General features: G+C 41.5%; 1 protein-coding gene across 1 annotated transcript; it reads left to right on the forward strand.

Annotated features, from left to right (window-relative positions):
• Nucleotides 1–6,995: 6,995 nt before the first annotated feature.
• Nucleotides 6,996–8,520, forward strand: LOC127946900 (beta-1,3-galactosyl-O-glycosyl-glycoprotein beta-1,6-N-acetylglucosaminyltransferase 3-like). Its single transcript, XM_052543717.1, has one exon. It carries the CDS (start codon nt 7,216–7,218, stop codon nt 8,518–8,520), a length of 1,305 nt encoding a protein of 434 aa, XP_052399677.1. The 5' UTR covers nt 6,996–7,215.
• Nucleotides 8,521–14,167: the final 5,647 nt, after the last annotated feature.

Genomic DNA, 14,167 nt, shown 5'->3' on the forward strand with positions numbered 1-14,167 from the left:
TCAGATTCTAGGAATGAAGCGAACTCTGGCAGGGATGCCAGAAGTATGGCTTTGAGACGCAGCGTCTCGTTTCCTTCGGGGGAACCATTGTTACATACGTAACCTGGGACGTTTCTCACGGTTTGCCCATAATAACCATCTGTGTCCAGATAAGTGGTTCTCTGTACTGGAGAAAGCACACCTTTCTTGGCATTAAGTCTTAACCCCAGGTCTTCCATGTGAGCGAGAACGACATCTCGATGTCGAAACGCCATCCAGTCTGATTGAGCTAATATCAACAAATCATTGCACCATGTGCTTAAATCGTGAAAGTGTGGGGTGAGAATGCAAGGCCAAAGGAAGAACCTGTATTACTAGGCTTTTGCCCCCAAAAACAATTTCAGGAATTTCCTATGATGGGGAAGGATAGAGATTGCATCTTTCAATATCGATCGTGACACCATTCCTCAGACTTGATTGTCTGCTTTTAGTGCAAGTGTGCTGAACTTCAGTTCCTTACTGAGCGGTTCAAAAGATGCAGATCTAAAACAGGACGCAGCCCTTTATCCTTCCTTGGAATGGTGGAGTACTGGCTGTATGACCCAGACACCACTATGCGAGGAGGGACCACCTTGATGGCCTCTTTCCCCAGAGGGTGTCTACTTCTGTTCCATTACCAGAGCCTGCTCGGGGCCCACCAGGGTAGAAAAAGCCACGTTGAATTGAGGCAGAGGAGAACCAAACTGGATTCTGTGGCCTCTCACTACAGTGTGCATGACCCATTGAGACATGTTTGGCAGTAGTTTCCACTCTGCTATAGTATATTTTAAGGGAAGCAGTCTCTCCAGACTGACCTCTGGTGTAATCAGAGCTGCTGGGTCGGTGCCCTGAAGCGGCAAACCAGCAGGGGATAGCTGAACTAGCTGCTTAAGGGACCTCTGTGGAGGTCACAAGCCTCTAAGCACCGCTACGTTTCTGGGCAATAACAGAGACGTGCTCGTCGAAGACCGCTGCGCCCTGGAACATGGGCAGGGTGGCAGATCGATCTCCTGAGGGCACTGAGGAGAGACGGGGACCAGTTAATGCAGTGTACCCCGCTCTTCCCCAGAGGGGCCTGCCCTCCAAGGTCCTGAGACACAGCATCAGGACTCTCAAAGCTGAAGTATTCTAATAAAAACGACGGTCCTCAGACCCACGTCGTCTGCTAGGAAGACTTGATTGACCAGAGCCTGCTCTGGGCAGGACCCAATGAAGCACACTTGACGGGATGCAGGTTTCAGAACCGCTTGAAGCCTTCGGCCTGGTAGCACCACTCTGACTCTAGACTCTATGGAGCACAAGAAGTAATACCCCCAGAATGAGGAGCTGGAACACGATAGGTTGGGGCTGCTACGCCCAGTAGCCCCTGCTGACCGCCTCAACCTCCTCAGAGGAAGAGAGGTAAACACGTGCTCTTATTTAAATGTTATATCCCATGAGCTCCTGTATATATGACTTTTCAAAGTGAGATAAATGTCATTATATTCCTCAGAATTAAATGCCATCAAACAATCATATGAGTAAACAAGGTCTGGCCTGTGATACAATTCATATCAAAGTGATATATATATATATATATATATATATATATATTAGGGGTGTAACGGTTCACAAAATTCACGGTTCGGTTCGATACGATACACTGATGTCACGGTTCGGTTCGGTTCGGTTCGATACGTTTTAGATACAGCAAAATGTAAAAACATCTCAACTTTTCAGAATGCCGCAAGCGCACCGCGGGTCATGTGACAAGAACTAACCAATCAGCTTCATCCTTTCCCGTAACAACGTTGAGAGCTCAGCCAAGATGAAGGATCATCTGATCATAGTTGTATATGGATTGCAATTTTGAAATAAATTTAGTAGCAGAGCTACTGCAAGCGATTTTTAGAGCTGCAAATCCATTTATCCTTCGCTGAAATTTCCGCGTCTCATGGAGAGAGCACGTCATTGTTGCTTAGCAAAGACAGACGCCTCATGAGCGCTTCTGCCCAAGGAGGAGAAAGACGCGCTTAGCGTTTTCCATGCGTTTTTAGGCACGATATGTGAACGGCCCCTAAGGCGCTCGCTCACTCAGCACGCGCTGAAGGCTCGTTGCAAAATGTCGAATGCCTTTAACAGACCAGAAATATAAGATCCTAAAATAACCAACAGGTCTGGTGTTTGGGTTGGATTCCCTGTAAGCTATAGTTTCTAAATGCTGCAGGGATAGTTTGCTGCGTGCATGTTTCTCCTTTTTTTCGTCTTTTCCCAGATAGTACTGACGCATATATCCCAGATATTCCCGCTGGTGTTTTTTTTTTTTTTTTTTATTCCCGCTGGTGTACCCTGTCATGTTGCAGATGCGACATACCGTTGTTTTTTTATCCACCACTCTCTTGCCATCACCATTATAGCTTAAAGGGAATCCAAAGTGCACCCAAACACCAGACCTGTTGGTTATTGGAGGATCTTCTCATTTCTAGTCTGTTAAACGCATTGGCTATTTTGCAACGAGCCTTCAGCGCGTACTGAGTGAGCGAGCGCCTGCTGAGTAGCCTAACATAAACATATAAGATGGTGTTTTTTTCTTCTTCGGGAGTGTCAGGGGCGTTGCCTGTTACGTTGTTTGGGTTATTGGGCTACCTTGTTGAACGCATATCATTATATTTCTCTCTCTCTCTTTTTTTTTTTTTTCAAATATAATTAATTACTCCAACGAACCGTTCGGTATACATAATGCGTACCGCGTACCGAACCGAAAGCGTCGTACCGAACGGTTCAATACGAATACGCGTATCGTTACACCCCTAATATATATATATATATATATAAAACTTCTCATAGTCAGATAAATACTGAATTTAATTTCTCAGAATTAAATGCAGATAAACAGTCAGATGAGGAAACGGTCTGGCTTGTGATACAACTCATATCGAAGTGATATATCTAACTTCTCATATTCAGATAAATACTGAATTTAATTTCTCAGAATTAAATGCAGATAAACAATCAGACGAGTAAACACGATCTGGCTTGTGATACAATTCATATAGAAGTGATATATCTAACTTCTCATAGTCAGATAAATACTGTGATCTTTAGCATATCTATTGTCATATTAATGAACTTACAGCATTGCTTCTAATGGATTATCAGAGAGAGCACACCATGTCTGTCTCATTGTTTTTCATGCAGAACTAACTAACAGGATGTGTTAGTTAGTTAGTTCTGCATAACAGGATGTGACTTCATCGCATGAAACAAAAAATATTTTTTTTTTTACAAATGAGTTAGATAAAAAAACATAATTATGAACTTCACATTTTCACTTGAGAATATTTACCAAAAATAATTAAAGCTGATATTTGAAACTTAAATTCCTTAAAGGGCAACACACACAGACTGTTCATTTTTGGTCTTTACACATAAGTGTATTGTCACGAGCCACAGGGATTAATTCGATTTTGTTTGTGTATGGGTTTTTTAATTAATTAATTAATTTTTTATTTTATGTTTTAGCCATGATTCCCATCCACTTACATTATAAATCTGATAGACTGCAACGGTTTGAGTTAAAAATTTTGGTTTGTGTTCTACTGAAGAAAAAAAAATCCTATATCTCGAAATGCCCTGTGGGTAGCAGATCAACATAAACTTTTTGGGTTTACTATTCCTTTAATACAACATCCCTTATGCACTAGTTTATTGAACCTGGTGCTACTCCATACTAAACCTTTACAAAAGAAGGTATAGGGGGCCCTACATGTGTACCAAAGCCTGTCAATTGAACAAATATAGCATCAATGCACTGGAACCGTCAAAAAGGATTAATACATATAATCCAACATGTCTCTTTCAGTGGTGTTGGTGTATTTGTGAACCCTATGACAAGCCCTGTAAACATTGTTCAAGGGCCAGGGCCCAGACCTGTCTCACCTGTCATGCGAGTGAGACAGGAATACATGTCACGGACTTTTACGGGTTCTTTTGCAGAGATACATATTTCCTGCATTACTTTGTCATCTTAATTTGTGCTAGAACAGTATGTACAGACTAATCGTTAAATTTACATATTTAGGCTACCTACAGTTTTAATCATCATTAAGTTATTATCATCATGTCATTCCAACCCAGTACAAATGTTTAGCTGAAAGTCACAAAATGAGAAAACAGAACCAAAAAATTCATTTAGTTTTTTTTTTTTTTTGAGGAATATATGGATTGGGAAAAAATAACTCACAACTTGGGAAAATAACAAAAATAATAATAATAATAATAATAACTGTTTAATTATATCTATCAGTATGAGACGAAGCCATTGCTTTATATTCTCTGTGTCTTAAACTAAATAAGTTCATAAATTGATTGAAAACTATGTAGTCACTGTCTGTTTTTTTTAACAAACAAATGTGAAATGGCTCAAATTAAATATATAACTCTCTGTAAGTCACTGTTTGTTTATGTTTATTCTGTATTTATCCATGAGGGGCTGCCATTCACTTTTTTTTGTTTGTTTGTTTATTTTGTACTTAAAATTGGTTCAATGTTTGCTTGCTCATTCTTCCCTTGAGACTGAACAATGTTACAGTCACAAAACACACAATTATATTTTGTGCACTAATTTACTGAATTGTAATTTATGAATTGAGGTAACAAAATAGTAAATCATGCACACGATTTAGCCTACTTTTTTCCGTACTATGGCTATGCTTACACTGTCAAAATTAAATAGATTAAACAAATTTACTCACATGTGACAGATCGGATATTGTAACACACATGTAAACAAAAATGTTCCATTTCTGTTCTGAGCCACTTCCAAATGTGGTCTTAAATCCGATATATATATAAAATCTCAACACCTGTCTACATCTGAACTAGGCTTGCTGCCGTAGGCCAACTCTGTGTTACCGATACAGCTGAGAGAGCAGAGGATCCATGAGTCATCGATAGCCAATGTAGTTTTAAATTTATTTTGTTTTCATTTGGAGAAGCCTGACAAACTTTGCTATATACCTGACATTACACAAGACATTGGAAGACATTTTGTTTTTTTATGTATTTGGTTCTATAGAGTTTGATAAACATTGTAAACAAAATATGTATAAATATTTTAGTTTTTTGCTAGTTTGTCATTGTACGGTTTTATTGTTGTCATTTTTGTTAAGAATAATAAAGAATACTTCTGTAAAGCATTCATTTCAGTTTTAGTGAAAGGTGTACAGATGTAAGCACAACAGACAATTGTTTTTTTCTTGCGTGACACCAGGATTCTGAATTCTAAAAAGAAAGCATTTAAATCCCTAGTCCTGGTGTTGCTGGAAATACTGGTTTTGTTGCTAAATTAAATACCGGTGTGCGAAAAATTCACTGACATCCCAGTTTTTCCCATACATTGATTTATTTGTGGCTTTAACTTTGTTGAATAAACATGAACACTTAACGATTCAAATGCAAAACGTGGCACAGGTTTTTTATATGAATGTATCTTTGAATACAACTGACTGTCTTCAGAAAAGTTTTGATGTAATAAAAAAAATTAGTTCTGCACTGCAACATCCCACTTATTAGGAGATGGGAGATGATGCACCTCCATTTCGTCTGCATCCATTATGGAAGCCTCATCACATTCGTAGGTACCCAATAGTTTAGTTATGTCTGGACACACTAATCTGTTTTGCTCATTTGCTTCTGAACAACAGTAATACAACGATTACCATGGTTACCCATGTAAACAAAGCAGTGCTGTGAATATAAACACTATTTTATTAGTTATAAAGGGAAAATTTGAAAAAATGTTTACGAAGCCTTACTGAAGAAAGACAGTTACTGTCCATCCATTATGTTTCCCAGTTTAAAGTGTAAAATACACTCCCACTCCTTGTTCTTCTTTCAAGCGGAAATTTCTCTGAGTCAGCAGTGAGTGACACAAACAGAACAAAAATATTCAAAATCTGACAGAATGAAATTCATTTGTTTGAAGGACATAGGAGACTCTTGTTGGTTTACAAATGTACACACAATCTTTCTCACTCATCTTGTTTTGTGAGCTCCACATTGTTCCTTTTTAACCTGTCTGATGTATTCATTTCTAGTTTTGCGGTTTAACCTGTTAACTGTCACTCACGTTTTTGAAGATAGACATGAATGTGCATGATACAAACCTAAATTTTTATAATTCATGACTGAAAACATTTTGTAACATGATTTTGATGTAGCATTTACATGGTAATGCAATGTCTGATTTTAAAATGGGTTTTGAAGGATGAATTTTGAGATTTTATGTTTTCAAGTGATATATAGCTTCTGATGATTTCTAAAAAGTGATAGGGAAAAAGGCAACGAGGAAGTCTTTTTTTTAAACAAAGGTAAAAGCTCCTTTTGTAATGTAGATTTCTGAGGGTGCACTCTTGTCATAAATTCATCTATTACTTTTCCTACATAATTTTTAACAAAAAATATTGGTAAAATATATATTTGGGAGTCTTAGACCTTTCCAACGATATATAGTTTGTCAAGATTAGATTAGATTTGATTGTAATATAGTATAGTCAATGTAGGCGTCCCGTATACGGGACGGGGTGACATTTAACAGGTTAAAGCAAGGCTGTAAATCACTGAAAGCTTAAGCTGGGCAGTATGTAGAACAAAAGTATGACACAGAACAACACAATTGCAAACTCAAGTTAGACAGCAAGTTTATTATGCATCACTTCATTAAATTGTGTGACATAAAAGAGTGGCAAGAGGTTCTAACCTTCAATACAAAGTCAACACATACTTTAAAGGGATAGTTTAGTCCATAAGTATTTTATTTATCCCTTTAAATTAAACTCTTGTGCAAAAAGCCACAGAAATGTTAACCAAAAGATGAGACAATTGCTCAAAGAGGCCATCCTTAGTTTTTAAATCCATGAAAATTCAATTCCTGTTTTAACAGGATTTAAAAAAAAATGTTTTTAAACTTCTTTGGTATACAAAGATACAGAGACAATCAAACCCTCTAGAAAGAAAGAAGTCACACCTCTACTGTGTAATAATTATTATGCATTTTGGCAGAGCTCAGCCCTTCCCCTCTATACATGACTCACTCTCTTTCAGTTTGTGCCACATTCTTCTGGTATTTTACGAAGAGAGGCTGTTTCATACCTTACTAACACAGGTTTCCTCTCTAGGTACTTGTTTTTGGCAGGCAATAATCTTAAAGAACTAAACATGGGACTTAACAATCAGAGGTTTATGAAAATAATCTCCATCCTTTCTGTGAGTATAACCATGTCTGTAATCATGCTGAACTATCAAGGACAAAGGACAAATTGCTCTCATAAGGAAGAGCCAGTCTTCAATAACTTACCAAAGCAAGATGTTGGAGAACTACAAGCTTGTTCTGCTTTTTTCCAAGGAGACATGGATGGAGTGGACAAGGAGGCTTTCAGGAAACTCCTGGCCTCTAAAAAAAGAAAATCCCAGCTCTCAGAGTCATTCTATCTCGATGCAACCAAGGATTGTCCATCCTACATCAGAGACAGAGCATTTCTGACTGTTTCTCTCAGTAAAGAGGAGAAAGATTTCCCCATTGCTTACTCCATGGTGATCCATGAGAAGATTGAGATGTTTGAAAGGCTCCTGAGAGCCATTTACACTCCTCACAATGTGTACTGTGTTCACGTGGACCAGAAGTCTCCTGAGATCTTTAAACAAGCAGTAAGAGCCATTGCATCCTGCCTGAACAATGTATTTGTGGCCAGCAAACTGGAGAGTGTGATTTACGCCTCCTGGTCTCGAGTTCAAGCGGACATCAACTGCATGCAAGATCTGCTCAAGTCACCTGTCCAGTGGAAGTATCTGCTCAACACCTGTGGTACGGATTTCCCCATTAAAACCAATGCAGAAATGGTCCAGTCTCTAAAACACCTGAATGGAAAGAATAGTTTGGAGTCCGAGGATGTAAAGGGCAAACATTGGCGCTGGCAGTATCATCACAATGTTACGAACGTTGTGACTAGGACAGATGTCAAAAAGTCACCTCCACCAATAAAGAGCCCCATGTTCTCAGGAAATGCTTACTTTGTGGTTTCAAGAGAGTTTGTGGAGCACATCTTCATAAGCAAAAAGATTAAAAACTTCATGGAATGGGAGAAAGACACATATAGTCCAGATGAGCACATGTGGGCAACGTTACAGCGGATTCCTTCAGTACCAGGATCCAATCCTCCAAACATCAAGTACCAACAATCGGACATGAACGCGATTGCTCGTCTGGTGAAGTGGAGTTACCATGAAGGAGATCTAAACAGTGGAGCTCCCTACCCACCATGCACTGGGATACATAGACGGGCAGTTTGTGTCTATGGAGCTGGAGACTTGAAATGGATTGTGCAGCAACACCATCTTTTGGCAAACAAGTTTGATCCAGAAGTAGATGATATAGCAATCAAATGTATGGAGGCATTTTTAAGGTACAAAGCTATTTATGGTCGATCATTACTAACAGTTCAAAAATCTGACATTATTTCATGATGTTTTTATGCATATGTTTTTTTCTTTATATAATATAATAACTTTTCTATGCAGGTCAATGTTTAATGTTAATATAATGTATGTTCTATGCAGGTCATATTGTTTTTAGGATGTTGCAAGTTGTTAAATAAAATTAATGAACTATTTGTACCCTTCAGAAAAGCTCTCTTTTTGTTATGCATACTATTTCATATAAACCAACCAATTTGCTAATAACTTGAAAGTAAAAAAAATTTGTTGTAGTGTGGCCTATGAAAAAGGAGGTTTTTAAAAACAATGACTAACAATGAATATGACACATAATGTACCAAAAGATTTATGTTTATAACAGTATGTGCCTGCAGTATGTGCTAATCACTTTTACAAGTGTTGCTGAAGAGAAGTTGCATTTGTACAGCCTTTATACAACTGTCACACCTGGACTCATTTAGTGTGTTTTTGCCCGTGACCCAGTTTGTGTCTTTCCGTGTTTGGTTTGATTAATTCCCAGGTGTGTCTATTCTATTCCTCATGTGTTCCATGTCCCTGTTAATTTAGTCATGCCATCCACCTGTGTTTCCCCAATTATCCTTTGTACATAAGCCTTGTCCTTTCAGTTCTGTTTGGTCGGGTATCCTCACTTGTGACTAACTCACTCACTTACGTGTTTCTATCGCTGTGCTCCATGAATGGTATATATTAAAAGCCTTATTTCATCTATCCTCGGCTCCGTATTCCTTCAGGCAGCGTAAAACCGTGACAGAATACCCGACCTAAAAAAGAAAGTTTAAAACTGCGTGTTTTCCCCTCCGTTTTGTTTTTGTTGTTTCACAGTCCTTTTGTTTCGTAATGTCGATGGATCCCCTCTATAGCCCCGAATTCCTTCTCCTCATGCTGGAGCAGGAAGGACGTTCTCTCAAGGACCATACCAGACGGTTTCTTCTATTAGCTAATGCCACCAGCTACCCGGACGACGCGCTCTGCACCTTCTACAACACCAGCCTGAACTCCAAGTGCAGAGCGTTGTCGCCCGAAGATGGTCCTCGGGAGGATTTCGCCGCATACGTGGAGTGGACTCTGGCGAGAAATGGCTCATCTTTCACCGTCAGCCCCATAGAGGATCTTGCCAGTCCCACTCCCTACCCAGAGACCAGCCAGCCACCTACTCGCTACACGGAGCCAGAGCCCACCGCAGCCGCAGAGCCCGAGCCATCCACTGACAGGGAACAGGATCTCGAGAGCGCGACTGACCAGGTGTGTGAGCCGGCAACACCGTGCATCGTGGGAGTCCTCGTGGAGATCGAGGGCGTGGAGGAAAGCCCTGCCCACACTCCTGCGACTGAGGGTGAGCCGTATACAGTCTCTGAAAGTCATATGGAGCAAGTTCTGGATCTGATGGACTGGTCTATGGAGGTAATCCCTAATTTTCCTGTTTCCCCGCTGGTTCCGTCCAGCCCTGATTCCCCTGTATACCCTCTCAGTCTCCCACTCCTACCTCCTCCAGTCATTTCCTCTGCTCCATCTCCGCTGGTTCCGCCCAGCCCCGAGTTTTCTGTGTCTCCGCTGGTTCCACCCAGCCCTGAGTTTCCTGTTTCTCCGCTGGTTCCGCCCAGCTCTGAATTTCCTGTTTCTCCGCTGGTTCCGCCCAGCTCTGAATCTTCTGTGTCTCCGCTGGTTCCGCCCAGCCATGAATCTTCTGTGTCTCCGCTGGTTCCGCCCAGCCATGAATCTTCGGTGTCTCCGCTGGTTCCGCCCAGCCATGATTTTTCTGTTTCTCCACTGGTTCCGCCCAGCCCTGAATCATCTGTGTCTCCGCTGGTTCCACCCAGCCCTGAATCTTCTGTGTCTCCTGTATTCCCTCCCAGCCTCCCTCTCCCACCTCCTCCCAAACCTGCTGGTCCCTCTGCTCCACTTCCACTGGTTCCGTCCAGCCCTGATCCTCCTGTCCTTCCTCCCATCCTTCTCCTCTCTCCTCCTCCTAGACCAGCCAGTTCCTCGTCATCCCTGCTGGTGCCAGTCAGTCCTGCAGCTCACCCTCAGTCCGCGCCATCGGGGCGCGATGGTTCGCCGCTGGACTGCCAGTCTCCAGCTCTGCCTTGGCGCGTTAAGGCCCTGTCTCCGCCTCCAGCCTCCGAGCCCTGGACTCCTCCTCGGTCCTTCGACCCAGCGGCTCCGCCTTGGCTCTTAGCTCCCTCGTCTCCACCGTGGCCTGTCATCCCACCTGCTCCACCGGGCTCCCTCGTCCCTCCGGCTCCACCTTGGTCAGTCGTCGACCATCCGCCGCCTCGGGACTCCACTCCTCTGGTTCCACCTCGTCACTCCATCCCTCCGGCTCTGTCAGGCTCCTCCTTCCCTCCGGTTCCACCTCCATCCTCGGTCACTCCGGCTCCACAGCGGTCTGCCAGGACCCCGCCTCCACCTTGGTCGCCTGAGCCTTCAGCTCCACCTAGGCCCTCCGGATCCTCGACGTCACCCTGGCTCTGCGGCTGTGCTGCTCCATCTTGGGCTCCTCACCCACCGGTGCAGTCCCCGCCTGTCGGCTCCCTGGTGTCGGCGACCCCTCCTTCACCATGGCTCCTCCCGCCGTCGACTCCACCTTGGATCTCCGTCCTGACTGGTCTCTGGTGGACCATCTGGCTCCTCCTGCTCCTGTCTCCTCCCTGGCTCCTCCCTCCGTCGTCTCCTCCCTGGCTCCTCCTTCTGTGGTCCCTGTCTGCTGGCCCCCTCCTGGGAGTCCGTCCTCCACCGGAACCTCCTCCCAAGTTCCCACCCACGCCTCCCTCTGTTGTTTCTACGGTGCGAGGACGCACCTACCGGGAGGGGGGAGTACTGTCACACCTGGACTCATTTAGTGTGTTTTTGCCCGTGACCCAGTTTGTGTCTTTCCGTGTTTGGTTTGATTAGTTCCCAGGTGTGTCTATTCTATTCCTCATGTGTTCCATGTCCCTGTTAATTTAGTCATGCCATCCACCTGTGTTTCCCCAATTATCCTTTGTACATAAGCCTTGTCCTTTCAGTTCTGTTTGGTCGGGTATCCTCACTTGTGACTAACTCACTCACTTACATGTGTCTATCACTGTGCTCCATGAATGGTATATATTAAAAGCCTTATTTCATCTATCCTCGGCTCCGTATTCCTTCAGGCAGCGTAAAACCGTGACAACAACAAAGATGACAACATTTACTCGGTTGCTGTTCTGCATCAAAATATAAAGGGCAATTGTGTTTTACACCATACAAGGAATGAATGACAATTACTCTACTCCCTAACTACAATTTGCAGTTTTTTTTAGCGGAAGGTCAGACAGGCAGAAATCAAACAACAGCGTCGAGTATGTAACAGGATATCCAGAATCAGAAACAATACTGGCAGAGGTCGGGGCAGGCGGCAGACGAAGAATCAGGAGTCAATAACAGGCTAAGGTCAGACACCAGGAATTCAAAAAGATAGATAAATGCTTGGAAATGTTAGCTGAGACAAGTCTTTGCAATGTGCAAGAGTCTGGAAGCAGTTTATATAGAGGGGTAAAGTGTATCAATACTCAGGTGACGGTGTCCTTTGGTGATCGGAGAGAGCCACAGAGGCACGATCAGAGATGTATGGTTACGAAGTAGAACTACTTCACTACTGTACTTAAGTACTGAAAAGCGGTATCTGTACTTTACTAGAGTATTATTTTTTTTCTCCTACTTCCACTTTTACTTCAGTACATATTTTCGCTGAGTTTAATACTTTTACTCCGATATTTTTTTATGTGCTGCATCGTTACTCGTTACAATTATAAAAATGTCATGAATCATTCCATTACAAACCCACATTACCACTGCCAGAACTGTAGATGGCAGGTTTGATGAAGCTGGCACATCATTGAGCGAATCAAGCGAGACTGCGCGTGCTGATTGAACTGCTGTGAAGAGAGAGATGAACTCTGAGCCGAGCCAGATAATGACTCGTTCACGAGTCAAGAACCGGTTGCATCGGTTTTCGGATCACCAGTAGTTCTTTCTGACAGTTCGATTTAATAAACCAGTTGAAGAAAACAGTTGTCATCATTGGCGTTGACTGCAAGTCTTCGGTTTACCTGGGCTCATAACATTAGCACAGAATCAGTTCAGAATCAATCACCAAAAGAACCAGTTTGGTTCAGACGCTCTGTGAGTGTCAGTTTGCTTCAAGCTGAATCACACATGCGCAATATCATCAGCTCCTCGGTTCACGAATCGGACGCGTCTGACAGAAACGGTTCTTGACTCATGAACGAGTCAGTCTGTTGTTCTTTATCTGGCTCGGCTCGGTGTTCATCTGCAGTTCTCTCTTCACATCAGTTCAGTCAAGTGTACTGTTTAAGTAAATGAATTACTCCGGGATATTGGTTTGTTTTAACTCAGAAGGAGTGTCAGACACATTAAACAAGTTAACAGCTTAAGTCATTTGTGGATTAATGCGTATTGGAGACGCGAGCCGCTTAAAACGATTCAGTTCGATTTGGTGAACTGTTTCAAAAAGATCCGGTTACATCGAATGATTCGTTTGCGAACCAGATATCACAAACTACTTTGTTTTTAACTGTCAACAGAAACAGAAGAGAAAACAAGGCTGAATAAAGTCGTAGTTTTTGCTATTTTTGGACCAAAATGTATTTTCAATGCTTCAAAAAATTCTAACTGCCCCTCTGATGTCACACTACTTTGATGATGTTTTTCTTACCTTTCTGGACATGGACAGTATACCGTACACACAGCTTCAGTGGAGGGACTGAGAGCTCCCGGACTAAATCTAAAATATCTTAAACCGTGTTCCAAAAATAAACGGAGGTCTTACGGGTTTGAAACAACATGAGGGTAAGTTATTAAAGACATAATTTTGCAAATTGGGCGAACTAACCCTGTAACCGTTTTTTGTTTACAAAAAGTTAGTCAACGGAATTGTGATTGTTCTTTAGGTTTATCATTTGAAATAGTAAAAACAATATGTTCAAACTTTTGACTACTTTCTTTCATAACTACATAACACAATACTTTTACTTTCAGTACTTGAGTAGTAAATTTTAAAATAGACTACTTGCAATACTTAAGTACAAATAATGTTGAATACTTTAGTACTTCTACTTAAGTGTGGTGCTTAAAGAGCACTTCAACTTCTACTCAAGTCACTTTTTTGATAGAGCACTTGTACTTTTACTCAAGTCTGGGTCTCTAGTACTTTATACATCTCTGGGCACGATCTATGACAGCATTGGTTTCATATGGATTATTTTATCAGATATTTTTTTTTTTTCATTTAATAAAAGACACTTACAAATACAATGTATTTTTCAGGTCATTTTCATTTATTTTAGTGACTTGTTTCAGGAAGATATTCACAGAAACTGAATGCAGAAAATGCACCCTATTTCTACAAATAAAAATGTTTTGTACATATTGGGAGTGTATAGGCTATAAAAATAATAGGCTACTTGTGTATTTTTACAGTCATTATTAAATTAATGAAATAAATACTTGTTACTCTTTGTAGTGTATTTTCTAGGCTTCAAATCACATCGCGTCTGCTCTATAAGTGAGCTGCATGCTGGACAGTTGACACAGGAATTGTCACTTGCAATATTGAGACAGTGTCACATCGTCACAAATTTTATAAATTGCATTTTTTCTTTTTAGTTCTTGCCAG

The sequence above is a fragment of the Carassius gibelio genome, chromosome A25 (genome assembly GCF_023724105.1).
Source record: "Carassius gibelio isolate Cgi1373 ecotype wild population from Czech Republic chromosome A25, carGib1.2-hapl.c, whole genome shotgun sequence".
Taxonomy (NCBI): Eukaryota; Metazoa; Chordata; class Actinopteri; order Cypriniformes; family Cyprinidae; genus Carassius; species Carassius gibelio.

Excerpts from the sequence above, each read along its gene's own strand:
- LOC127946900 (XM_052543717.1), top strand. The coding sequence starts at position 7,216 with ATGGGACTTAACAATCAGAGGTTTATGAAAATAATCTCCATCCTTTCT.